This window comes from Elephas maximus, chromosome 3 (genome assembly GCF_024166365.1).
Source record: "Elephas maximus indicus isolate mEleMax1 chromosome 3, mEleMax1 primary haplotype, whole genome shotgun sequence".
In the NCBI taxonomy this organism is placed as follows: domain Eukaryota; kingdom Metazoa; phylum Chordata; class Mammalia; order Proboscidea; family Elephantidae; genus Elephas; species Elephas maximus.
In genome coordinates this window covers 61,537,490-61,564,061 of record NC_064821.1, presented here as the reverse complement: position 1 = coordinate 61,564,061, position 26,572 = coordinate 61,537,490, and the positions used below count along the sequence as shown (strand labels likewise).

The 26,572-nt window shown below is 47.5% G+C and overlaps 1 protein-coding gene across 4 annotated transcripts in view; it reads left to right on the top strand.

The window, feature by feature from the left end:
* Positions 1 to 26,142, top strand: part of ECE1 (endothelin converting enzyme 1) — a 137,742-nt gene extending 111,600 nt beyond the window's left edge. For all 4 annotated transcript variants that reach the window (XM_049878177.1, XM_049878175.1, XM_049878178.1 and 1 more), the window contains 11 exons: positions 1,907 to 2,049; positions 3,533 to 3,647; positions 9,949 to 10,059; positions 14,359 to 14,457; positions 14,977 to 15,054; positions 17,066 to 17,169; positions 20,510 to 20,620; positions 21,318 to 21,385; positions 22,199 to 22,389; positions 24,628 to 24,723; positions 25,403 to 26,142. In XM_049878177.1, coding sequence (XP_049734134.1) covers positions 1,907 to 2,049; positions 3,533 to 3,647; positions 9,949 to 10,059; positions 14,359 to 14,457; positions 14,977 to 15,054; positions 17,066 to 17,169; positions 20,510 to 20,620; positions 21,318 to 21,385; positions 22,199 to 22,389; positions 24,628 to 24,723; positions 25,403 to 25,579 — 1,293 coding nt within the window. In that variant the 3' untranslated portion in view covers positions 25,580 to 26,142. The remainder of the gene's footprint in view (positions 1 to 1,906; positions 2,050 to 3,532; positions 3,648 to 9,948; positions 10,060 to 14,358; positions 14,458 to 14,976; positions 15,055 to 17,065; positions 17,170 to 20,509; positions 20,621 to 21,317; positions 21,386 to 22,198; positions 22,390 to 24,627; positions 24,724 to 25,402) is intronic.
* The last annotated feature ends 430 nt before the right edge of the window (positions 26,143 to 26,572 follow it).

Here is a 26,572-nt window from a genome sequence, read left to right as displayed (position 1 = left end):
CATAAGGATCAGCACAAAGCTGGTTCCTATAAGGCAGAGGTTAAAGATGTCCCAAATGTCCAACTTTGTCAAACTGCTGTCCCACTCCATCATCTCTAACATCAACTACTCCTCCTCCCCTCAGTACTCTTCCTCCTGTCCTTGGGTTCCGTAGTTCACTTCAATGTCTTGTAGAGTTCACAGACCAGATCTCAAGGAAATGGCTCATGCAATTGTGGAGGCTGGCAAGTCCCAAATCCATGGATCAGGAGTTAGGCTGGAGGCTTCTCCTGACCCATTTGGCTGCAGGGGCTGATGAACCCAAATCGGCAGACCAGATGACAGGCTGCTGGCTCACAAGGCTGTGGAAGCTGGCAAATCAAATCAGGCGATAGGCTGATCCACAGACAGGGCTGCAGAAGCTGGCAAATCCCAGAATTGTCAGATCAGGTGGTAGGCCACTGGCTCAAGTCCCAAGAATCAGAGGTCAGACAGTGGCGCACTGGACGCAGGATCCAGATGCCAAGAAAATATTGAAATTGTCAAGGATTTCGTTTTACTTGGATCCACAAACCACGCCCATGGAAGCAGCAGCCAAGAAATCAAACAACTTATTGTGCTGGGCTAATCTGCTGCAAAAGACCTCTTTAAAGTGTTAAAAAGCAAAGATGTCCCTTTAAGGACTAAGGTGCACCTGACCCAAGCCATGGTATTTTCAGTCGCCTCACATGCATGCGACAGCTGGACAGTGAATAAGGAAGACTGAAGAAGAATTGATGCCTTTGAATTGTAGTGTTGATGAGGAGTATTGAATATACCATGGACTGCCAGAAGAATGAACAAATCTGTCTTGGAAGAAGTACAGCAAGAATGCTCCTTAGAGGCAAGGATGCCAAGACTTCGTCTCACGCTTTGGACGTTATCAGGAGGGACCAGTCCCTAGAGAAGGACTTCATGCTTGGTAAAGTAGAGAGTCCATGAAAAAGAGGAAGACCCTCAACGAGATGGGTTGGCACAGTGGCTGCAACAATGAGCTCAAGCATAGCAATGACTGTGGGGAGGTGCAGGACCAGCAGTGTTTTGTTCTGTGGTACATAGGGTCGCTATGAGTCGGAATCAACTTGATGACACCTAACAACAACAACATGATGACGATAATGATGGTGATCCCCATTTTACAGATGAGACACCAAGGCCACAGTGGTTAACTGTTCATGAACTAGCCAGTTCCATAAACTTGCTCAGGGCTACACAGCTGGTAGATGAGAGAGCTGGAACGTGAGCCTGCGCGCTTTGGCTCCAGATTCTACACACTTGACCATTACAGACAGGGGTTCAAACTGGAACGAACGTTTCCCCCCCAGATACACTGAATCAGAATCTACATTTTAACAAGATTCCCAAGTGATTCTTATGCATAATGAATTTTGAGAACCACTGATCTACTAGTAAAGAGACCTGGTGGTACAGTGGTTAAAGCACTGGGCTGCTAACCAATAGTTTGGCGGTTTGAACCCACCAGCTGCTCTGTGGGAGAAAGATGTGGCAGTCTGCTTCTGTAAAAATTTATAGCCTTGGAAACCCTATGCAGGCAGTTCTACTCTTCCTATAGGGTTGCTGTGAGTCAGAATCGACTCAACAGCAGTGGGTTTGGTTTTTTGGATCCCATCCTAGTTCCATTCCAGGTTAAATTTTGGTTTTTGGTTCTTGTAGAAGTCTGTCTACAGCATCTCTGACAAAAGTCAGCCAGCCTCGGTTTGACTATCTGTCTCAGCAAAGAGCCCAACCCACTGTCAGACAGCTCCAAGCTTTTTCCTTTGTGAAAGGGTGGAAAGTAGCAATAATGCCTTTCTTCCAAATGTCCTGGAGACCTGAACCATGAGGAGAAAACACAGCCAGATTCACACTGTTTTCCCTTTCCTTCCAGTCCTTAGCACCCGCCATCAATTGGCTGCCCTTTCTCAACACCATCTTCTACCCTGTGGAGATCAATGAATCCGAGCCTATTGTGGTCTATGACAAAGAGTACCTTGAGCAGGTCTCCACCCTCATCAACAACACAGACAAATGGTAAGGGGGCTCTCAGCTGCCTGAGACGGGCTTCTAGCAGGCAGCTGCTGCAGGCTTCTCTCTCAGGCAGGACAGGTTGGGGCGAGGGGAGTGAAAAACTGATTCAGGAAATGGGCCCTCAGGTTGACTTTTATGAGAGGCATCAGGGCTTCTTGGTTATGAGCACCAGTTGAAATCCCAGCTTCTCTACCTACCAGCTCCATAGCCTTGGGCAAGTTTCTTCCCCTTTCTCAGGTTTATTTTCCTCGTCTAGAAGATGAGGATACAAATAGTACCAACCGTGTAGAGTGGTTGTAAGGACAAGTTAAATAATCCCTGAGAAGTGTCTTACATAGTACCTGATACACAACCGGACTCAATAAATGTTAGCTAGTATTTTTAATTAGTAATACTGACACTATTTTTAAATTTTAAGGGCTTGTAGACATTTTGAAAACTACATGCAGAAAAAAATTAAAATTACCCAAAACTTTGTGTTGATCTTTGGGGATGTGTGTGTTTCTGTGTGTACGTACGAGAGAGTATGTATGAGAGAGAGACAGATTTGTTTACTCTTGGTTCTATTTTTTTTTCCATCATTGTAATTCAGTGTATAGTCCACTTTTTTCCGTTGACCTTTATCACAAGGATTTTTCCCCATGTCATCCCAAATATCACTTTTCATGGCTACACAGTATTTCATTGAGTGTAAATAGGATTATTTACTCACCCCTTCTCCTATTGTCGGAAACCCTGGTGGCGTAGTGGTTAAGTGCTACGGCTGCTAACCAAAGGGTTGGCAGTTCAAATCCTCCAGGCGCTCCTTGGAAACTCTACAGGGCAGTTCTACTCTGTCTTATAGGGTTGCTATGAGTCGGAATCGACGGGACGGCACTGGGTTTGGTTTTTTTTGTTTGGTTTTCTCCTATTGTCAGACATTTAGGTAGTTTCCAACTTGAAGGTAGATAATCACTGTAGTGGATATCTTTGTGCTATGTAAAGGTGACAACAGCCACAGATAGTTTGCTGAGTCCTGGGGGTAGGGACAGGGAGAGGTCTCATTCAGGGAAAACTTGGCCTGGCTGGCTGGAGCTTCCTGTCCTGCCCCTACTACTCATAAGCCCCTCTTCCCCCTCTCTGGCCTCCGGCTGAGACATCTCCATGACGGGGAAATGGCAGCCTCCTCCCAGCTCCAGCCCTGTAGCCCCTGCCACTGGGGTGAGTGTCCATGCTGCTTCACAGCTTCAGAAAAAAACCAGCTAAGCAACAAGCATTTAGTGAGCACCTGTAGCATGCAGGCCACTGCACTGAATACTGAGGAGCTTCCCACAGTAGAAGACCCAGGCTCTGCCCGTACAGGGGAGCAACCAGCTAACCTGGAGTGGGGAGAGGCCTAAGCCTGGGACCAGAAGGTCAGGTTCGGGTGCCCCCAGGGGTCAGCGTGGGAGGTGCTGTGACCTTTCCAACTGTGTTTCTGAGCCATTTTGGTCTCCTCGTGCCCCAGCCTGCTGAACAACTACATGGTCTGGAACCTGGTGAGGAAAACAAGCTCCTTCCTTGACCAGCGCTTTCAAGATGCTGATGAGAAGTTCATGGAAGTCATGTATGGAACCAAGAAGGTGAGCCTGTTACTGTGCATCCTGTGCACATGCTGAGCACCTACTGTGTGCCAGGCCCTCGGCTGGGGGCTGACCCTACCGCTACCATGGTGTCATCCCGAGGCAGTGGAACTCATGAGGGAGACAGACCTGTGATAGGAAGACAGTGACAGGACCACTGAATAGCCAGCCCCAGGGCACAGAGGCTGCTGGGAGGAGGTAATTATGCTGAGTCTCAAAGGGTGAAGAGGAAGTGTTAGCAACTTAGTTCCTTTACAGTAAAAGATAAGTCTCTTCTCTCCATTCCAACTCTCTCTAGATGGCAATGGTGATAAACATTTTCCTTGTTGTCTTAGTTATTTAGGGCTGCTGTAATAGAAATGGAAACTCTGGTGGCGTAGTGGTTAAGTTTTATGGCTGCTAACCAAAAGGTCAGCAGTTCAAATCCACCAGGCTCTCCTTGGAAAATCTGTGGGGCAGTTCAACTCTGTCCTATAGGGTCTCTATGAGCTGTGAGTCAGAATCGGCTCAATAGCAATGGGTTTGGTTTGGTTTTTATAACAGAAATACCACAGGTGGGTGGCTTAAAGAACAGAAATTTATTTTCTCACAGTTTGGTAGGATGGAAGTCTGAATTCAGAGCCCTGGCTCTAGGGGAAGGCTCTCTCTGTCTGTTCTGGGGGAAATGCTTGTCTCTTTCAGCTTCTCTTCCTGGGTTCCTTGGTGATTTCCACATGGCATCTGTCTTTCCCCATTTGTGCTTCCTGCTTCTGTGCCTAATCCGCTCCTTTTATAGCTCAGAAGCAATTGGCTTAAGACACACTGTACACTGATATGACCTCATCTATGTAACAAAGAAAACCCTATTTCCAAATGAGATCACATCCACAGATATAAGGGTTAGGATTTACAACATATGTTTTTGGGAACATGATTTAATCCATAACTCTGTATAACCCGTGTAATTCTCACTACCCTTTGAGGTAGGTAGTATTATTACCTCCATTTTACAAAGGACACCCCAACAGTATTGCTTCTTTCCCATAAACATAAAGTGCTTAGGGCCAGTAAGTGCTACATAAGTGTTCACTGTCGTTATTATTCTCCTAATCCAGCCCTGATCTTTCTGGGGTAAACGTCTCAAATCCCAGACCAGGTGGTCTCTACCCACCCTTAAATGCCCCCACCAGGACCCTGAGGGTCTGTCTGTTCTTTCCCAGGCCCTAGGGAACCCACCCCCATGGAAAGCTCCCCAGCCACCTCTACCTTCTCCACACAGGAGTGGCAGTCACCTCCCTGTTCGCACAGCCAGTGAGAGGCTATTCACTGAATCAAACCCTTGTTGCCCGCCAGGCTCAGAGCTCAGTGGGAATACTGAGATGAGGGAGATGGGATCAGTGTCCCCGGGAGCTCACATCTGCAGAGAGACGGGGGGAACTGATCAACCCTCACGTGCGCTGATGGAAATCACCACAACAGGGGCCCCAGAGGGCAGCTAATGGGGTGCCCAGCCACAGAGCAGTGGAGGCCGAAGTGCCAGAGCTGCCCAGCACATTCCACCCTCACCCAGGACAGTTGCCTCTGGGCTCCTGACAGCAGCTAGTGAGACCCCCATAAGGCCTCCTGGAAGGGCCAGAGTAGGCCCCACTGCACCCCACCCAGTAGCCCCTCCCCTAGTGCAGTAGAGCAAAAGGAGCCAGATCAAGACTCCCAGGAAGGATATGGGCTTCTGCCTCCACACTGGGGCTCATCCTATCTCATTCTCATGTACACCCACTTCTGGCAGGAAGGAGTCCCTGAGTGGCGCAGCCAGTTAGGCGCTCGATTACTAGCCAAAAGATTGGTGGTTCAAACCCACCCAGAAGCGCCTGGGAAGACAGACCTGGAGATTTGTTTCTGAAAGTTTACGGCTTTGAAAAGCCTATGGAGCAGTTCTACTCTACACATATGGGGAGGCCAAGAGTCAGAATCAACTCCGGCAACCAACAACAACTGGTGGGAAGAGGACTGAGGGAAAAGGTGGCTGGAGAAAATCCTACTCCTGAGAAGTGGGGCTTCCGAAGGCTTGGTGCCATGAGTCACCCTAGCCCTACAGAGAAGGACAAGGGGAAGTGGCAGAGTCACTGTCCTGCCTGGCTGACCCACCTTCCTGCTCCACCTACATTTACTTGGATCAGCCCTGGGTCACAGACATAACCAAGGCATAGATTCTATCCCCTGGAGCACACAGGGGTCTTTATACAGAAAAGGTCTGGCCAGGACCCGGGATGATAGTTATAGACACACTCTGCATGTGGCAGTTCACTGTGGGCCCGGGGTTCACCTGCATCGTCATTAACCCTCCTGGGTTATAGACCAGGAAACGGAGGCTCAGAGAGGTAAAGGCATTTTCCTAAGTCACCCAGCAAGGAAGCAGCCAGGCTAGAACTCAAGCCCAGGTCTGTATAGTTACAACTCTTATGCACATTCAGTTACTAATAATAACGACAATAGTAATAATAAAAGATAGCGTTATAGGATGTTTACCTTTTATAGGCAGTCTATCACCAAATTCCAACGATAGCTCTATATGTTAGAAACGATGATCATCAGCCCATTTTACAGATGAGGAAACAGAGGCTTAATGAGGTGAAGGGACTGTTCAAAGTCACACAACTTATAAGTGGAGAGCGGCCTCTCAGACCCTGGCACGTCTGAATCCACAGTACACTCCCCTAAGCATTAAACCTCTCAGCCCCTGCCCTGTAAGAACCGAAAAGTAGAAACGAGCTTCTCAGATTCAAAGTGTGGGGTGCCACTCTACCTAATATGGTGCTGGGAGTGGGTGAGGCACAGGAGGCCTTAGCAGGGGCTGTGGCAGGTAGGAGACCCCAAAAGCTAAAGGCTCTGAACCAGGGGTTACTGGATGCCCCAGGGCTGAGGCGCAGAGGCTGCTGCTCCGGTTTATTATTCTCCACCCGCCTCCAACTGCCACCATGGCTGCTTCTGGGCCCAGGCCAGGTCCATCCTGCCTGTGTCCTGCATAGAACTCAAAGTCACGTCCTAAATGTGTGACCTTGGGCTAGTCCTTGAACCTCTCTGAGCCTAATTTTCCTCATATGTAATTTGGGATAATTCCTGACCGCCTCACTTCACAAGAGCCTTATAAATAACCACTCTTTGGGAAAACACTTGTATTTGTAAAGCAGTATAGAGCATACAGTTGTTCACCCTTGTGGTGTGGGAAAATAGTACAGAACTTTGGGTTAGAACATGCAACTTTGAAATGCCCTTTTCTAACCACATAGTCTTGGGTGAGTCACTTAATTGGGTTGGGGGAGGAGCTTCAATCTTCTCATTTGTAAAAAGGAGTAAATAATTTGCCCCGCTTCCCTGAAACATGAGGATCGAATAAGGGGGGGATCCTTATAAAGCTTGTCATGAAACTGAAGCACTCCACACCAGCTGTTTATCATTTGTTATTATCCATTTATGATTTGAGAGTTCTGGCAGAGAGGAAGATACTCCCCCCTCCCCAGCCCCCATAAGCGCCTCTCCCCCTCTTGCCTAGTGCTCCTCGTACTACAATGAAGAAAAGGGGGAAAATGCAGCCAATTCAGGGCAGAGGAGGCAGGCTGGCTGCCACCTCCTTATCTTTCCAGGCTCAGTCACCATCTCCTCTGAGGCGAATGCTTCCAGACCCTGTCAGGTCGACCTGACCCTTCACGCCTTGTCACAGGTTTTGCTCATCATCCTGGAGCCCTTCTGGGCATTTTATGACCTGTAGGCAGTCAGTGGAGCCATTTTAAGGGATGACATTGGAGCCACACTGCCTGGGTTCAGGTTCTACCTCAACCACTTAATCGCTGCATGACCCCTTTGGGCAGGTGACTCAACCTCTCTGTGCCTCAGTTTCTTCATCTGTAAAAAGAGGTTTAGAGAGTACCTGCCCTGTGGGATTATGGCATAATGCATGTCAAACACTCTGAATAGGGGCTGGCACCGAGTCAACACTCAATAATGTTTACTACAATTGCTGCAGAGTCCCTCAGTGGTGCAAATAGTTAACATGCTTGGCTGCTAACCAGAAGGTTGATGGTTGGAACCTACCCAGCGGCTGTATAGGAGAAAGACCTAGTCCATAAATATTATAGCCAAGAAAACCCTATGCGGCAGTTCTGCTCTGTCACATGGGGTCAGTATGAGTCAAAATGACTCGACAGCACCCAATAAGAACAACAAGTACTGTAGAGTCCCTGGGTGGTGCCGGCAGTTAACACACTTGGCTGCTAACCAAAAGGTTGGTTGTTCAAGTCTACCCAGAGGTACCTTGGAAGAAAGGCCTGGTGATCTACTTCCAAAAGATCAGCCATTGAAAACCCTATGGAACACTGTTCTCTGACACACATGGGGTCATCATGAGTCGGAATCAATAGCAGCTGAGGTGTTTGTTTGTTTGTTCTTCTTTTTTAATGATTACTGCTGTGGTTATATTATAAATGTTTTGGGCATTTCAGTCATGAGCCCTTTGAGGGCAAGGCTTATGGAATCTCTAGATTCCAAAGACCTAGCACAGCCAGGATGCAGAGGAATTGTTCAGAGAATGCTGGATGAGTGAATTAATGAGTGCATGCAGCAATGAATGGCTTTATCCAAAGAACCTCCTGAGAAGACAACAAATAAGAATCTGTCCATGATTCTGCCGTCACAGCCTGGAGCCTCCATGGAGCCAAGAGTATTCTAGAATACCCCTAGTCCTGACCTCCTGTGTGGTCAGCCTTGGTCAGATCCAGGTGTAGCCTGTGTGTCCAGCTGTGGACTTCCAAGCTGAGGAAAGGGGGGGTCTGGGGGATGGAACAGAAGGCAGGCATCCAGGTGGACACATGGCAGGAAAAGCTTGAAAGAATTTGGACAACTAAATTTAGAGAGGACCCAGAGTGCATTTTTTCACCTCTTGCTGTCCTTCATTCCTTTCTTTCTTCCTTCCTGCCTGCCTGCCTGGAAGAAAATTTTTAACTAAAGTATACGTTACATACAATAAAATGTACTGTATACATAAAGTATTCAGTTCAATGAGTTTTGACAAAAGAACTCACCACTGTAACCACCACCCCAGCCAAGATCGAGAACATTCCCATCACCCATTTATCCAGTGTTCTCTAAGCAGAAAGTTCCCTCATGCCCCTTTCCAGGCAATCCCACCCCCATCCCCCAGAGGCAGCCCGGTTCTGATTACTATTCCCATAACTTAGTTTTGCCTGTTCTAGAACTTTATATAGAGCCATTCACTCTGTACCCTTTTGTGTCTGGCTTTTGTCGGCATAATGCCTGTGAAATTCACTCATGTTGCTGCATACATCAGTAGTTTGTTCCTTTTTGTTGCCAAGGAGTAGTATGGTGTTGTATGAAAATACCACATTTTGCTTATTCATCTGTCTGTTGCTGGGCATTTGGGTTGCTTTCAGTTTGGGGCTGTTATGAGGCAGGCTACCCTGAGCCAGGGTGTGTTCTTCAGGGGTGAGCACATGGGCTCCCCAGCAGCACTAGGGTTTGTGTGAGCAGGGCCACCACATGTGGTCCTACAGACTGTGTCCCACGGAGGGATGCCTGGCCTGGCCAAGGGAGCAGCTGGGGCTGAAACAGGTCTCCCATTTTCCACCGAGCCATGCTCCATGAGGCCAAAGCCCCACAGGGACGCCTGCGTCCCATTCGCACAGAGGCATCCCATGAGCTAAAGGGGCTGAGACCCAAGGAAAACTGCACCTAGTGAAATCCTACAGCATTGCTGGGGCTAGTCTTTCTCTAGGAGGCTTTAAGATGGGGCTAGGGTCCTGGTCTTCTGGGAAGGATTTCCTGGATCCTTCCTGGGAAGGGCAAACAAGATAATTTCCCAACATTCTTCACTCCCAGGACTCCTAGGCTCCTCTAGGAAAGAGGACAACACGGGGTGAAAGCACGGGGTGTAGAGTCAGGGATTTCTGAGTTCACGTCCCAGAAATACCCCTCACTCAGTGGGGGACCCTGGACCAGTGATTTCATCTTTCTGAGTTTCTCATTTGCCGAGCACCCATGATCCCTGGCTCCTGGGGTCATCTTGCTGGTTCTGTGACATGTTTGTGGCTTTCTGAGTACAGAGCATGGCATGTGGACATGGTTTATGGTGATGAAGGATATCCCATGGTCTCTTGGTCGAATACATAAAATGACTTCCACCGGGTCATAAAAGGGCTCTCTGACATTCTGGAAGGAAGCATGGGCGCAAGATGGTGCTACCTCTTGGACAGAAAGGGGTTGGAGGGAAGGAGGACTGGGGCTGAGTAACTCTCTCCTTTGTGCTTTCCAGACCTGTCTTCCTCGCTGGAAGTTTTGCGTGAGTGACACAGAAAACAACCTGGGCTTTGCACTGGGCCCCATGTTTGTCAAAGCGACCTTCGCCGAGGACAGCAAAAACATAGTAAGTGTCTCCCCGTGGACATAGACAGGTATATCACGCCTGCAGTGGCATTTCGTGGTCTTGACAGCCCATCTCTGGTTTGTTCTGGATCCTTCCAACTCCAGGCCAGAGAGCCCCCAGGCTCCAGCCTGAACTCAAAGGTTCTATTTTCTCAAGCCCTAAATAATGTGAGTTACTCATAATAGCTATCATTACTGAGTGCCAGGTGCTTTATCACAGTATCTCAATTGACCCACACAGCAACCCTACGTGGTTATAATAGCCGTCTCTGCCTCCAGGGGGCATTGTGAGAACCCAGTGAGGTGTTGGCAGAGCAACGCTGGCCCAGGGGATGACATTTTTCTTACTCTGCGGTGATAGGCTTGTTCTAAAAGAGACAGAGAGTAGCTCAAAATTCATCAAAGACCTAAATATAACACCTAAAACTATAAAGATCACGGAAGAAAAAATAGGGACAACACTAGGTACCCTAATACGTGACTTAAATTCAATTCGAAACATAACTAAGAATGTGTGAACTGCAGAAAATGAACTAGACAATCTCTAGTTCTCTAGGGATGGGAGGGAGAGGGAGAGGGAATCACTTTCTAGATAGTAGACACTTGTTATCTTTGGTGATGGGAAAGACAAGACCAAATATGGGTGAAGTCTGCACAACTTGACCAGGGTAAATGAAGTCACTAAGAAGTACATGGAAAAAAAGTCTAATCTCTAAAATTTATAGAAAACTTTAACCCCTCAACAACAAGAAGACAAACAATCCAATTAAAAAATGGGCAAAAGATATGAACAGACATTTCACCAAAGGGGACATCCAGAACACTAACAAACACATGAGGAAATGCTCACAATCATTAGCCATTCCAAAAACCAAACCAAACCTGTTGCTGTCAAGTTGATCCCAACCAACAGTGACCCCACAGGACAGGGTAGAACTGCCCCATAGGGTTTCCAAAGAGCAGCTGGTAGATTCGAACTGCCAACATTTTGGTTGGCAGCCAAGCTCTTAACCACTGTGCCACCAGGGCTCCCATTAGCCACTAAAAAAACCCAAAAAAACCAAACCCAGTGCCATCGAGTCAATTCTGACTCATAGCAACCCTAGAGAGATATAAATCAAAACTACAATGAGACACCACTTCACACCAGTGTTACTGCCACCGATCAAAAAAAAAAAAAACAGAAAATAACAAATGTTGGAGAGGTTGCAGGGATATTGGAACTCTTAAATGCTGCTGGTGGGAATGTAAAATTGTACAACCACTTAGAAAACAGTATGGCGCTTCCTTAAAAAGCTAGAAATAGAAATGCTGTATGACCCAGCAATCCCATTCCTAGGGATATACCCTAAAGAAATAAGAGCTGTGACACGAATAGACATATGCATACCTATGTTCATTGTAGCATTATTCACAATAGCAAAAAGATAGAAACAACCTAAGCTCCCATCAACAGATGAATGGATTAATAAGCTGTGGTATGTACATACAACGGAATAACCACACAACGATAAAGATAATGACGAATCTGAGAAACATCTCACAACATGCATGAATTTGGAGGATATTATGTTCAGTGAAATAAGTCAATCGTAGAAGGAAAAATATTGTATGAAACCACTATTATAAAGAAACAAGAAAAGGTTTACACACAGAAAAAAAAATTATTTGATGGTTACCAGGGATGGGAGGGGGGGAGGTAGGGGAAATTATCAAATAGTTAGATGACACATATTAATATTGATGAAGAGAAAAGCAATACATAATATGGGAGAAGTCAGCAAAACATGACCAAAGCATGGGAGGACACTGAAAGGAACGCAAGAACAAAGGGCAACAACAGTATTTACTATAGCATAAACAATCCTGCAATAGTACTATCATGGATTGAATTATGTCCCCCCAAAAATGTGTGTATTAACTTGGTTAGGCCATTATTCCCAGTATTCTGTGGTTGTCCTCCATTTTGTGATAGTAATTTTATGTTAAAGAGGATTAGGGTGGGATTGTAACACCCTTACCAGGTCACATCCCTGATCCAATATAAAGAGAATTTCCCTGGGGTGTGGCCTGCACCACCTTTTATCTCTTAAGAGATAAAAGGAAAGGAAAGTAAGCAGAGAGGGGGACCTCATACCACCAAGAAAGCAGTGCCAGGATCAGAGAGCATCCTTTCGACCTGAGGTTCCTGCACTGAGATACTCCTAGACCAAGGGAAGACTGATGCATCACAAGGACCTTCCTCCAGAGCTGACAGAGAAAGAAAGCCTTCCCCTGGAGCTGATGCCCTGAATTTGGACTTCTAGCTTACTGGACTGTGGGAGAATACACTTCTCTTTGTTAAAGGCATCCACTTGTATTTCTGTTATAGCAGCACTAGATGACTAAGACAAGTATTAACAAACACTAATTTATGAATGGATACATAGGTAGATGGGTATGCCAAGAGGTGTGGGAGGGTGTAAAGGAACACACCCACCTGCAGATAGGGGTTTGGTGGTGGCTCTTTCTACATACATAACTGTAGGCGCTGCTTACGTGCTAACATAGATAACAGAGCACACAAGGGCTACAGTCAGGGCAACTTCTTAGACATAACCAAACACTTCGTGAGACAAAGTTCCTAGGCTCGAAGGCAAACAACCATAGACTCGGGGACATCTATGTCAATTGATACAACATAGTTCATAAAGACAAAGTTCTGCATCCTACTTTGGTGAGTAGCATCTGGAGTCTTCAAAGCTTGCAAGTGGCCATCTAAGCTACATCAGTTGGTCTTTTACTGTCCAGAGCAAAGGAGAATGAAGAAAATAAAAAACTCGAGGGAGCAATTAGTCCAAAGGACTAATGTACCACGTGAACCACAGGCTACATAACCCTGAGACCAGAAGAACTAGATGGTGTCCAGCTACCAGTACCAGCCACTCTGACTGGGATCACAACAGAGGGTCCTGGACAGAGTGGAAGAAAAATTGTAGAACAAAAAATCAAATTTACAAAAAAGGCAAAACTTACTGGTCTGACAGAGACTGAAGGAACCCCCAAGACTATGGCCCTAAGACATTCTTCTGAACCGGAACTGAAGCCATTCCTGGAGACCAACTTTCAGCCAAACCATAGACAGGTATAAAATGAGCAATAATGCCTGAGAGAAGGTGTTCCTTAGAACAATCAATTATATGAAACTGAAAGGGCAACATTTGCCCAAAAGCAAAGAAGGCAGGAAGGGATGGAAAATCAGAAAGAAAGGAAATGGGGAACCTAGGATGGAAATGGGGAGAGTGCTGACACATTGTGGGGAATGAAACCAACATCCTGGGACACTTTATGTACAAACTATTGAATGGAAAACTAATTTGCTCTATAAACTTTCATCTGATGCACAATAAAAATTTTTGAAAAGAGAGAGACAGAGGGACATTGTGGCTAAGTACCACGGAGATAACCAGATCCAAGCTCAGATCCTGGCTCCACCCCTTCCTGGCTGGGTGACTTGAGATAATATTCTCACCTCATCTATAACATGGAGGTGGTGACCCCCATCTGCAGAGGGAGGTTAAATGAGATACTACATGTAAGGGGCTTAGCAGAGCACCTGGCACAAAAGAAGAGCTTAATGAATAGTAGCCATTATATTATTGTTGTAGCTTTTATCACTAATATTATTGATTACATAGCTATCATGTACAGTCGAAGGTCGGCAAGCCAGGACTCAGATACAGTAAGTGGCTTATGAGCAAGCAGCTGAGGCAGAATCAGAGTCGACGTCATTGGACATCAGCCCCTCTGCTCCTTCTCCTGCATGACCCTGAATTCCCGTTCTAGAATCTTGTGCCTCCAGATCTGCTTATGACATTATTGTCCTCAAGAGCAGTCATTCATCTCTAGGTTTTGAAGCCCATTCCATCACAGAGGAGTTCTGTGATCCAATAACTTTGGGAAAGACTATTTATTCTCTTTCCAAAAGAATCACAGTGCCTATGATCACACTAAAGGCTCTGAAAAGTCTTCCAGCAAAGACTTTTCTGATTTTCCCACATCTTGTTCCAAGCTTATTAGACCATGGAACCCTGTTTGTGGAGACTCAGGATGGTCTTACAGGATGTTAGTGTTCTGAGGGACACACTGTGGAAAACATGGCTGTGGCTCTCCTTCTTAGCCCAGAACCTGGGAGCCTAAAACTTTCAGCCAAGACCTGAGTTCAGTCTCTGTCCCCACGTAATCTCTCTACACGGGGTGCCTGCTGTGTTTAGGTGAGCAGAGTGCCCAGGCCTCACTGGTGTAGCGTCTGTCTCCTCAGGCCAGCGAGATCATCTTGGAGATCAAGAAGGCATTTGAGGAAAGCCTGAGCACGCTGAAGTGGATGGATGAAGACACTCGGAAGTCAGCCAAGGAAAAGGTGAGGCTCGCCAGGTGCTTGAAAGGGTCGCGGAGGCCTCCAGCACGTGGGGCAGCAGCCACAGCTGGAGGAAGGTAGATGAAGGAGGGACTAGTTTTATGGAGTGAGCACAGTGCGGACATGGCCTCTGCCTTCAAGGGGTGAGTCATCTGGCAGGATGGAGGACAGCCTTAGACACACTATTGCACTAATGACTGTATAAAAACAAACTGTGCCAAGTGTGCAAGAGAAAAGTGCAGGGAACAATGGCATGTGTAATGGGCAGTGAGGACTCAGACTCAGTCCAGTGCGGTGGTAGTCAGGGCAGGCTTCCCTCTGGAAATGACATTTAAGCAGAGAATAGTAGAAGTTAGCCAAAGGGGGAATCGCTCCAGAAAGAGATTTCAAGTCCGTAAGGTGGGAGGAGACTGGCCCCTGTGTCCTCTTGGCCCAGACCCCAAACCCCATGCCCCTAGAGCAAGGGGCCAGCCTGGCCCACGTGGCTCACCTCTCATTGCCCTGTCTGTCTCTTCTGCCCAGGCGGATGCAATCTACAACATGATAGGCTACCCCAACTTCATCATGGACCCCAAGGAGCTGGACAAAGTGTTCAATGATGTGAGTGGCTTCCACGGTCCCCTTGATCCCCATATGTCCTTGGGGATCCCCACTTGGAAAAGGGCAGAGGCAGGGCTGGGTCCAGATGGCTGCTGGAGGCATCGTGGCTGTTGCAATATTACAAGATGATTGCAGTGGGGGCTTGGGGATGGCTCTGATAGGAGGAAGCCTTTCCTTCCTTCTTCCTTTCCTGGAAGGAAAGCCGAGGTCCCTGCCTCCCTGGAGCCACCATCGGGGATGTATAAACTACCCTTTTTGCCTAAATTAAGCTTTAAAATGCATTTGGGATTTAACAGTTACTACACATATTGTTCAGAGATATTGGTTACTTTTTCACGAAGTGTCAACGTTCTCATTAGTTCCTTTCTGGGTGTTTCATTTCCAGTAATCTGATTTCTCAGTCCCCTTACCCTTTCATCTTTGCTTTAGAGTAATTGTTGACCATTTGGTCTCGTGTAGGTGATTATTTAAAGGTGCACAGTACTCACTGGTAATACTTTTTATTTTGTGAGCCATTCTGTTACTTAGCTAAAAGATGCCCTCAGGTGGTAGTTTCGGTTCAAGGTTTATGGAGTATCTCAGGGTGATAGTCTTGGGGAGTCCTCTAGTCTCAACCAATCCAGTATATCTGGACTTTTTAAGAATTTGAGTTCTGTTCCACATTTTTCTCCCCATCTATTGTGGCCCTGATGAGAATGGTCAGTAGTGGTAGCCAGGTATCATCTAGTTCTTCTGATCTCAGGGTAAATGAGGACATGGTTCATGTAGACTGTTAGTCCTGTAGACCATATAATTTCTTCTCTAAGCCTTTGGTTTCATTCTTTCTCTTTTGCTCCAGAGGAGATGAGACCAATAGTTGCAGTAGCCTTTTCTCTTGAGAATAATTGAGGATGCCCCAGGATGTCATGATACAAGTTCCAGGGGCTCCTGGAGTCAGCCCAGGCTGAGTCCTACCCCAGAGAGCCAAACATTTTACCCAAGACCTGATGTAAAGCCAGAAAGATCTGGAGTGGATCTATGGGGGGAATGTTGCAGCTGTCAAGAACTAAAAGACTGGGCTGAGTGGTGAAGAGGGTATGGGAAAAGGCCTGTCCTTGGACATTTCAGAGAAAGAGATAGATCCTGGCTTGATTTATTAGATCTGTGCTGTCCAGTATGGTAGCCATTACCCATACATAGATATTTGATTCATTCAAATTGAAAGTAATTAAAATTAAATAAATGAAAAATCCATTTCGTCAGTCGTATTGCACACATTTGAAATGCTCAGTAGGTACACGTGGCTTATTGTTGTTGTTAGGTGCCATCGAGCTGGTTCCGACTCATACTGACCCTGTGTATGACAGAACAAAATACTGCCCAGTCCTGTGCCATCCTCACAATCTTTGCTATGTTTGAGCCCATTGTTGCAGCCACTGTGTCAGTCCATCTCCTTGAGGGTCTTCCTCTTTTTCACTGACCCTGTACTTTACCAAGCGTGATGTCTTTCTCCAAGGACGGGTCCCTCCTGATCATATGTCCAAAGTACGTGAGATGAAGTCTCTCCGTCCTCGCTTCTAAGGAGCATTCTGTCTGTATTTCTTCTAAGGCAGATTTGTTTGCTCTTCTGACAGTCCATGTTATATTCAATATTCTTTGCCAACTGTGCCTACCATATTGGACAGTGCAGATACAGAGCGTTTCCATTTTCACAGAAGGTTCTATTGGGTAGCCCTGGAGATATTTCTTGCCTAAGGCCCAGGCATCCTGATATTGTCAGGAGCTGCCTGGCCGAAGATTTTAGTGTGTTCTTGAAGTGGAGAGCTAGTGCCAGGCCCCATCAGGGCCAAGGGAAGAGCCAAGGCATACAGCCCAGGGTACCCACTCCACCTAGTCTCTGACCTGCAACCAATTCCTGAGCCTTTCGGGGTCTCAGTTTCCTCAGTTTTAGAAGGAAGGTTTTGAAGGAGCGGATCTGCAGTGCCTCCTAGCTCAGACACCCTCTGATCCTGTGACTGTTTTCTCCTTCCAGTACACTGCAGTCCCGGACCTCTACTTTGAGAATGCCATGCGGTTTTTCAACTTCTCATGGAGGGTTACTGCCGACCAGCTCAGGAAAGCTCCCAACCGAGATCAGTGAGTCCTCCTGGTCTTCTCTGGAAAGAGCTGGCTCCTGGCACATTGGGGTGCCCTGGGCTGGGCTCGCATTTATTGAGCACTTATCTTGTGCCAGATATAACTGTCATCAGAGCCCCCTGGAGGGTGGATATTTTTGCTATCCCTACTTTTCAAATGAAGGATCCAAGGAACAAAGAAGTGTTGCCTAGCTAGCAAGCAGTGGAGCTGGGATCCACCGCTGGAAGCTAGCACTCAGGCTATTGGAGTAAGCCTGGCATCTGAAGTTGAACAGGTCTGGCACCAAATCCCATCTCCACCACTCCAGCATCCTGAGCCTTTGTTTCATTATCTGCAAAATAGGGTGGGAGTAGCTGATTCTTCATTCTTTGCAAGAACTTGGTGGCCCTCAGCAAGGGCTAAAAAAAACTAAACCCAGGCCCATCGAGTCAATTCCGACTTACAGCGACCCTATAGGACAGAGTAGAACTGCCCCATAGAGTTTCCAAGGAGCGCCTGGTGGATTTGAACTTCTGACCCTTTAGTTAGCAGCTGTAGCACTTAACCACTACGCCACCAGGGTTTCCCAGCAAGGGCTAGTTTCCTATAATTCCTCATTAACAGGAGCAGTGCTTTCTCAGGGACAGTTCCCCACAGTAGCCTGGGGAAGTTTCAGGATGGGTCCCTGAAAGCTCTGGTTCCCACAGTCACTGTACTCAGAATCTTCTGGAAAATTTTAAAAATATAGCTTCCTGTTCCCTCCATCTAGTCCCTGCCCCAGACCTTAAATCAGAATAACATAGAGTAAGGCCTGGAGTTTTTGTTTTTTTTTTTTTAAGAGTTTCCTCAGAAAAGTCAGATGTAGTCAGCCCAGCCCTGCTCCTTAGACTATGTTTCCTCCATTCCTAAAACATTTTGCAGAGAAATCTTACCAAAAGGCCAAAGCAACTTCTCTTTGTATATGGCGCCCCCTCATGGACAGTAGAGGTTTGAACATCTCTGTTTCCCTTAAGTTTCCCACCTTCAACTGGAAAATAACTTCAACTAGGGTGCCCCCTAAACCTCCAGAGTACAGCACAAGTACTGCCACAAGGTTGAGTTTTATTTGGAATCTTAATTTAGCTTAAAAAGTTCATGTAAACTTTGTCTCCTAATGCAAGGAGCCCTAGTGGAGCAACGGGTAAGCATGCGGCTGCGAACAAAAAGGTTGGCTGTTTGAATCCACGTAGCAGCTCTGCAGTCCAAAGACCTGATGATCTGCTTCCATAAAGATTACAGCCTAGAAAACCCTATGGAGCAGCTCTACTCTGTCACATGGGGTCGCTATGAGTGAAATCTACTCAACAACAACAACCCATTAATGCATCCATGGTTATTTGAATAGAAATATGAGGCCTTAAATTTCTCAATATCTTTCTGTGGCTTTATGCACCCCTTAACCCATCTCTGTGGTGCTCACCTAGAGGAGGCAGAGCCACTGCCTGGGCTCTTGGGGAGAGTACCCTTTCTGTCTTGCTTCACTCCTCGATGGCCCTTCCCCTACCTCTATCCCCCACCCCCATTCCAGAAAGGCCTTGAGAAGCCGGATATTGTATTACACTATACAATCGGTTTCAAATTTTTGGTCTCAGGATCCTTCTGTACTCTTAAAAATTGTTGGGCCCAAAAGATCTTTTGTTTATGTAAGTTATACCAGTTTTTATAAAAATTTTATTTTACGAAAAATCACTCTTTTCCAAAACAAAACAGAAATTGTGGAAAAAGGTGTTGTTTTACTGTTACAGTATGCTGTTTTGAAATACGTCAAGAAAATCTAACTTCACACAGATAAGGTAGTTAAAAGAGAAAGAGATATTATGATAGTCTTTCCTGATACCAGTGTATATGCTTCTTTGATACTACACCAAAGCTTGGCAAGTAGGAGTTTCTTAAAGGTTAGTTGCTATGCGAAACCATATCCATGACCTTTTCATACTGTTACGTCAAAATCCATCGGCCTGTCTGACACTTTAAGTGAATCTTGTGCCCCGGCATGATTTTGTAACATCATGCATTGCATCATTTGGGAAATGCTATATGAGATCAAAAAATACTATATTTTTAATATCAACACTGATCTTATGAGAAAAGCCTTTAAGTTTTGGGAAACTGTCAAGGTTATGGTGGTGAATAAAAGTTTTTCCATTTTAATTTTTGCTTGAAACCTTGAATTTTTATCATTGGCAACAAATAATGCCAGTTGTCAGCCTTGAAGTGACAAGCTCACTTTTTTCATTTTCAAGAAAATGTTGGCAAATACTCACGTCTGAATTTCCATAGTCTTCTCTCAGTGGTTTTCTCAAGTAAAAGTCATGTTTCATGAAGAAAGCAGAAGTGCTTTACGTGTACTTCCGTTTGGTCACACGGATTAGTAAAAAGACTTAGGCTCCAGAGTCTAGATTTAATGAAATTAATAATTATGCTACTTGATCAAAGACATTCTTAAGTGAAAATGGCTTTTTTCTCCTTTGAGTGCATCCTGGTGACAATATGATGACTACTGGAACAGTTTGGTACCTTGATGTGTTCTAAGCCAGCGGTTTTACCCACCGTTGCTTTTGCAACCACCAATGCAAATGCCAACACAGTGGAAAAGGCAAATAATGTTTTTAAATTATTATGAAAATAGTTGTGGCCTCACAGACCCCTAAAAGGATCTTGGGTACCCTCCCTGCTGAGGTGTCCACAGACCACACTTCTGAGAACTGCTAGTAGATCCATTTGGAACCTAGACAGCGATGACTTGCTGAGCAGTGTAGAATGGTCCACGTTGCCCCTTCTAAAAGCCTTAGTATCCCACTGTGTGGGTGTGACATCATTTATTTCACCAGTCTCTTATTTATAGACAGTAAGGTTTTTTCCATTTTTCCCCTTCAGAAACAGTGCTGCTATGGATATCCTTATACTGTGTGCACCTGGGCACAGGTATCAAAGGGAATCACATTTTTTTAAAATAATTTATTGTTATTGTTGAAAATGTACACACCAAAACATACACCAATCCAACAATTTCTACAGGTACAATTCAGCGACTTTGACTACATTCTTCAAGCTGTGTAACCTTCTCACCCTCCTTTACCAAATTGTTCCTCCCCTACTAACAAACTCACTGCCCCCTAAGCTTTCTGTCTGGCTTTTTGAGTTGCTTTTGTCAGACTGATCCCAGGTAGACAGCTGTTTAAAAGAGCACAATGCTCAAGGCAAATGGGAATCACATTTTTAAGGCTTTTGTACTGATTACCAAGCTGCCTTCCGGATGGACCGCCCCCACCTGCCCTCCCCACCAGCTGTGCTTGAGTGCTCACGCCTGTGTCCCTTGCAGGTGGAGCATGACCCCACCCATGGTGAATGCTTACTACTCGCCCACCAAGAATGAGATCGTGTTTCCGGCTGGTATCCTACAGGCACCCTTCTACACCCGCTCCTCACCCAAGTAGGTTACTTCTGGTGCTCCCGCCCATCCTCCTTACCCCACTACTTGGAGAACCCCCAGCCCAGCCCAGCCCAGCCCAGCGCACCCTGTGGTCCCCAGCGGAGCACGTGACCACGCCGTTCTCAATGAGCGATCTTTGTGCCAGTGGCCCGTGTAGCATATGCACTTTCAGAGAAGCAAAATTAATATCCTCACTCCTTTCCTTTCCCTCCAAGGGTCTCTTGGATTTGGGAGCCCCTGCACAGTGGAATCTTGGGGTTTGTCATGGAGTTAGAAGCCCTAGATTGGGGAAATGCCCCTCTAGTAATTTTTTAAAGAGTCTTAGCTGGTGAGTTGGGAAGGGTGAGGGCACTATCTGAGAAATGAAATCCACATGTCATGGGTTTGAACCCCAGGTCTGCTGTTTACTGACTGTGTGGCCCTTGGGCAAAGCGATTGAACTGTTCCAAGCCTTAGCTGAGTCACTTACAGCATCAGTTAGTAACGCCTAACTCTTTTGAGATGACTGATGAGAACAGCACAGTTCTGTGGTGCATCTACCGCAGTGCCAATTCCACCCAGGCTAGTCATGTCCTGACAGAGCCCTGTGGGACTCAACTGTGTCTCCAGGCCTGACAAGCGAGGGTCACGTACCTAAACAAGAGCAAGGGGCCCTCCCCTATGGCGTCACCCTCACCTTTGTGTCCCTCCGCTCCAGAGCCTTGAACTTTGGTGGCATCGGTGTCGTCGTGGGCCACGAGCTGACTCATGCGTTCGACGATCAAGGTACAGCCTCCTTGGTCCCCTTTAGACAGGACCCATCCCAGCCCCACTGCGTTTGCTTTCTGCTCCCTCACCTCTAAGGGGATTAGCTTTGGAAACAGATGGATCTGGATTCCAATCCTGGCCCTGCCATCTGCTAATTGTATGAACTTTCGCAAGCCCCACCATTTCTCCAGGCCTCCATATCCTTGTCTATAAAGTGGGAGTGCTGGGCCCAATCTCACTGAGAGTGTGAGGACTGAATGAAATGTGTGGCAAAGCAGCATGTACCTGGGAGTGCTCCGTACATGGTGGTGGGTATTAGCCATCAGCGGGAACACACAGTTCCACTGATCTAGAGACTTCCCTTGTCCCACCGCAATCAGCACAGCTGAAGTCAGTCCCCTTCTCAGCAGCTAACATCCAGAACTTTCTCCCATTGCCTCCTGCCTTGGGAAGCCCCAAAAGCCAGGAAGGAAGAGTCAGAGATGTCGGAGGCTGGGGCCCTTCTTGTGACCCAAGTGCTGCCGGCTGCAGTGGCCACTCCCTGGGCATCAGTTACACAGGGTCAGGGGCTCTGAGCCCATCTTGAAAATAAATCCTACCCCAAAGGTTCATGTCTGAACATGCTGGCCCTCTGCCTGGCTCACTGTCCTCCATCATCTCCCCCTGCCAGTTAGCTAATTCACCCACTTTAGCGCTCAGACAGGCATCCTTGCTCCAGTTAATAGATGGTGGATAAACAGGTGAAGCCACTTCTCACTGGGAGGAGAGATGGGGAGCAGCAGGCCCATGCTCTGCCACCCTCTCCTTGACCTGAGCTTCCCTGGCCCACAGGACGGGAATATGACAAGGACGGGAACCTCCGGCCCTGGTGGAAGAACTCGTCAGTGGAGGCGTTCAAGCAGCAGACGGAGTGCATGGTGGGGCAGTACAGCAACTACAGTGTGAATGGGGAGCCGGTGAATGGCCGGCACACCCTCGGCGAGAACATCGCCGACAACGGGGGCCTCAAGGCCGCCTACCGGGTAAGAGCCCCACCACCACACATGCCGGCCCCAGGTCTGGGTCTGTCCAGATACCTCATCAGTGAAGGGGCATGGCAGGCACCCCTGGGCAAGCTGTAGCAGCAATTTGAGCCTCCGTTTCCTCATCTGTGAAATGGGTGGTGATGGGACTGATGGAAGTAATGTCTATGACGGTGCCGAACGCAGAGCTTGGCACACAGAGGCTTTGGACTCTTGAGTCTGGCCTGGACTCAGAGACACAGGAAAGGGCTTGGGATGGGTCTGCATGAAGAGCCTGCTTGTTCTTACCATTGCAGGGAGGCTACCACTAAGTCAGTCAGCAGTGCGCCTGGGAGGCTCCCGTGGGCCAAGGGGGAAGGGGCATTAGACATGGAGCTGGTTCTGGCTCTGGAGTAAGTCGCTCATGCTCCTTGAGCCTCAGTTTGCTGGGCTGTGAATCTCTAACACCTGCCTCATTGGGTCGTAAAGAAGAAGATGAGACAAGATAACTCAGGCACAGGGCCTGGCCCGGAGTGGCACTCAGAATGTTAGCTGAGTCAGATGGGAGAGTGAAAAGGCATGAGAGAGAAGGAGGAGGTGTCTGTCAGTGAAGACAGTAGAGAGTCCCCCCAACCACAACAGGAAAGAGCAGCAATACCAAGAGGTGCCATTTACTGAGATCTGATGACATACCAGGCTCTGTGCTCTGTATCCGCCAACGACTTCACAATTAGATATTATAACCCCCATTTTACAGATGAGGAAACTGAGCCCAGAAACATTCCATAACTTGCCTAAAGTCCATTAGTCAATGAAAATGTATGGTGGACCTTCGACGCACCATGTACTGTTTTAGGCACTAGCGATTCTGTGGCAAGACAGACAGCAGTCCTGCTTTCATAAGGCTTACAATTTTAGTGGGGGGTGGGATAGTCATAAATACCTAAACAAATAAATAAGATAATGTGAGGTATTGATAAGATAAAGAATATAAAATAGGGTAAATTAAGAAAGAATAATGGTGGGCTGGAAGGGGAAGGAAGTGGTCATTGTAGGCCTTCCGGAGAGGATGACATTTGAACTGAGACCTAAGTGGTGAGGGAGAGGCAGGGAAAAGTGGGAAAAGAATAGTCTCAGCAAAAAGAGCAGCAAGGTCAAGGGCCTTGAGCTGGGCACAAACCTGGCATGTTGAAGGACAGGAAGCAGGGTAGGGCAGGGGGTGGGAGTGGAGGGAATGTAGGGTCCAGCCGGAGAAGGTGAGGTTGAATAGTGTGAGGACCAGATCAGCCGGACCTCTGTAGGCTGAGTAGGGAGCTTGGTTTTATTCTAGATGCAATGGGGAGCCACTGCAGGGTTTTGTTTTTTATTCGAAGAATGGCATGATCTGATTTATCCTTTTAAACAAAGTTTAGCAAACCTATAGTCCATGGGCCAAATCCAGCCTCTTTTTGTAAGTATTTTTTTGCTTGCAGCCACGCCCATTTGTTTCCGTATTGTGTGTGGCTTCTACGGTGCTATAGGGGCAGAGCTAAGTGGCTGCAACAGAGACCCTATGGCCTGTGAGGCCAAAAATATTTACTATCTGGCCAACCCCTGCTTTATAAGATCACTTAAGTTGCTATGTGGAGAGAGAATTAGAATTGAACCCATTTGAGTTTGGGATCCTAGTAAGAAAGCTGTTGAGGTTGTCCAGGCAAGAGAAGGGATATACCAACGGAAAGGGTGAGAAGTGGTCAGATTTGGGATGTTTGGGTTGACTGAAAGAGAAGAACCAAAGAAGAATTCTGGGGTTTTGGCCTGAGCACAGGGTGGCTGGTGGTGACATTTACTATGATGGGGAAAGCATGCATGTGTGTATGTGTGTGCACACAGGCATGTGTGTGTGTTTGTGAAAATCTGTCATTCTATTTGGGCCATGTTGAGTTTGAGATCCCTTTTGGATGTCCAGCTAGGATAGTTGAATATACATGTCAGGGAAGAGGCCAAAGCTGAAGGTATAAATTTGAGAGCCATCCCTGAATGCAGATGGTACTTGAAGCCGTAAGGTTGAGTGCAATCTTCTTCGGCATAAGTGCATATCACAAAGAGGGCTCTTCTTGTCTGAGCTGGGCCATCAGAGCTGAGACTCAGACCCCCAGGAACCAGGCCCTGCCCCAACAGGGTGGAGCTGCCTGAGACCTCCCACTTGAGCCCCTCAATCCCAGCCCTGCCTACTTCTGCTTCATGGCACACCTGAGCCTGGATTTTCTCTCCTCCCAGGCTTACCAGAACTGGGTGAAGAAGAATGGGGCTGAGCAGACCTTACCCACTCTGGGGCTCACCAATAACCAGCTCTTCTTCCTGGGGTTTGCGCAGGTGAGTTCATTAGGAAGAAATATTAAACTTGGGCAAATTCCACCATCTTGACATTCTGGAACCTCTTGAGAGCCAAAAGGCAAGTGTCTACTCAAATGGTGAACTTCCTAACTCATTGGACTGTCCACGGGACATCCTCCCTGTAAGGAAGCGAGCTTCCTGTCATTAGAGAGATTCAAGGAAGGGCCAGGAATGCTATTCAAAGAATTCCTGCATTAGGTAGATGATGGGAGGACGAGTTGGTCGCTAAGGTCCTTTCTGGTTCTGGGGTTCTGGAAGTTTCTTAAACTCAAGATGCCCCCAGTTGTCCCTTGAGTTGGGCATTCAGCGTATATATAGTGTTCTGTTGGCCCCCAGAGCTATCAGGCTGTTAGATAGTTTATTCTGCTCAGGAGAGGAGGCATCTGGACTCAAGCCAAGGTTTTCCAAATGCCTAAGATGGACAGAGATGCTTCTCTGGCTGGAGGAACTTTCTGGAAATGACTGGGCTAAAGGATGCTGTGATTGGGGGAGGGGGCCCACTGTCTCTTCCTCACCCACTTGGCAGGCCCTCCTGACTCCCTAGGATCTCAGAACCAGGAGGGGAGTGGGTTTTTTCCTCTGCTGTCATGGAGGGGGACAGTCTGGCAGCCTCAGTACCCTGCCGTGACCCAGCTTCTCCGTGTTGCCCCTCATGAAGGTCTGGTGCTCTGTCCGTACACCTGAGAGCTCCCACGAAGGCCTCATCACGGACCCCCACAGCCCCTCCCGCTTCCGGGTCATCGGCTCCGTCTCCAACTCCAAGGAGTTCTCAGAACACTTCCACTGCCCACCTGGCTCACCCATGAACCCTCACCACAAATGTGAAGTCTGGTAAGGGGCGAAGTGCAGAGCGCCAAGAAGGAGGAGCGGGAGGGGCTGAGGACAAGCCCCAGGGTGGAGCCAGCACATCTACAAGCCTGCCCCCTCCATCGTGGTTTAGGACACCGCCAGGCCCCCTCGGCCACTCCAGTGCCTTCCCGACTGGAGGGTTTTCAGCTGGAACCAAGCCTGTGATGTGGTTCTCAACCTAATCTGAGATTTGATCCCCTGTGAAAGCCCTGTCACCCCAGGCATACCTGCACCAACTCCAATGGGCATTTGGGGAGTCAGGCTGGTTGCTCCCCAGGCCTGGGCCCCAAGCCAACAAGGGCAGTGGGACACAGTCCCCAGCCCCCAGCCAGTACCAGATATACCACAAACACCACTGTGTTAAATGCTTTAAAGATATATTTTTGGGGAAACTATTTTTTAATCATTGTGGAATACACTGGAAACCTTCAGGGAAAAAAGAAAAGCGTTTAAAACTTTTTTTTTTTAAAGAAAGGATTGGTCTATTTATTATGTTCAGTTTTTCTAAATAGCCTATGGATGGGAGAAGCACCACTGATTCCGCCCCCCTTCCTCACTCACTGCGAGTGAGGCAGTGATCCCTAGGCCCCTGAACAGGTTGCCAAAGCAGAGAGCTGCCTCAGCCCTCGGGGTTTGCAATTTTGGCTGCAGTCACCTGGGGCAGGTCACCTGGGGCAGGGCAGAGAGAGGAGAGGAAAGGCCCCACAGAGGGGAGGAACCATCTCTGGGAGGTGGGAGGCCCAGCTCCTTGGCATCGCCCCCACAGCTTGCCTGCTCCTGTCCCCAGAGTCTAACAGTGGGCACCCCAGCAAGGCAGGTCTGAGCCCCGACTTGGCAGCAGGGATGGCTAAGGCAGAACGAGGCCATGTCAGGGCCCTCCAGCCAAGCCTGGGGTACCCCAGCAGCCTGGATCCGGACTCCAGGAGCCCTTGAGGCTGAATCCCCATCAGATGTACACTGCTGGGCCATAGATACCTTC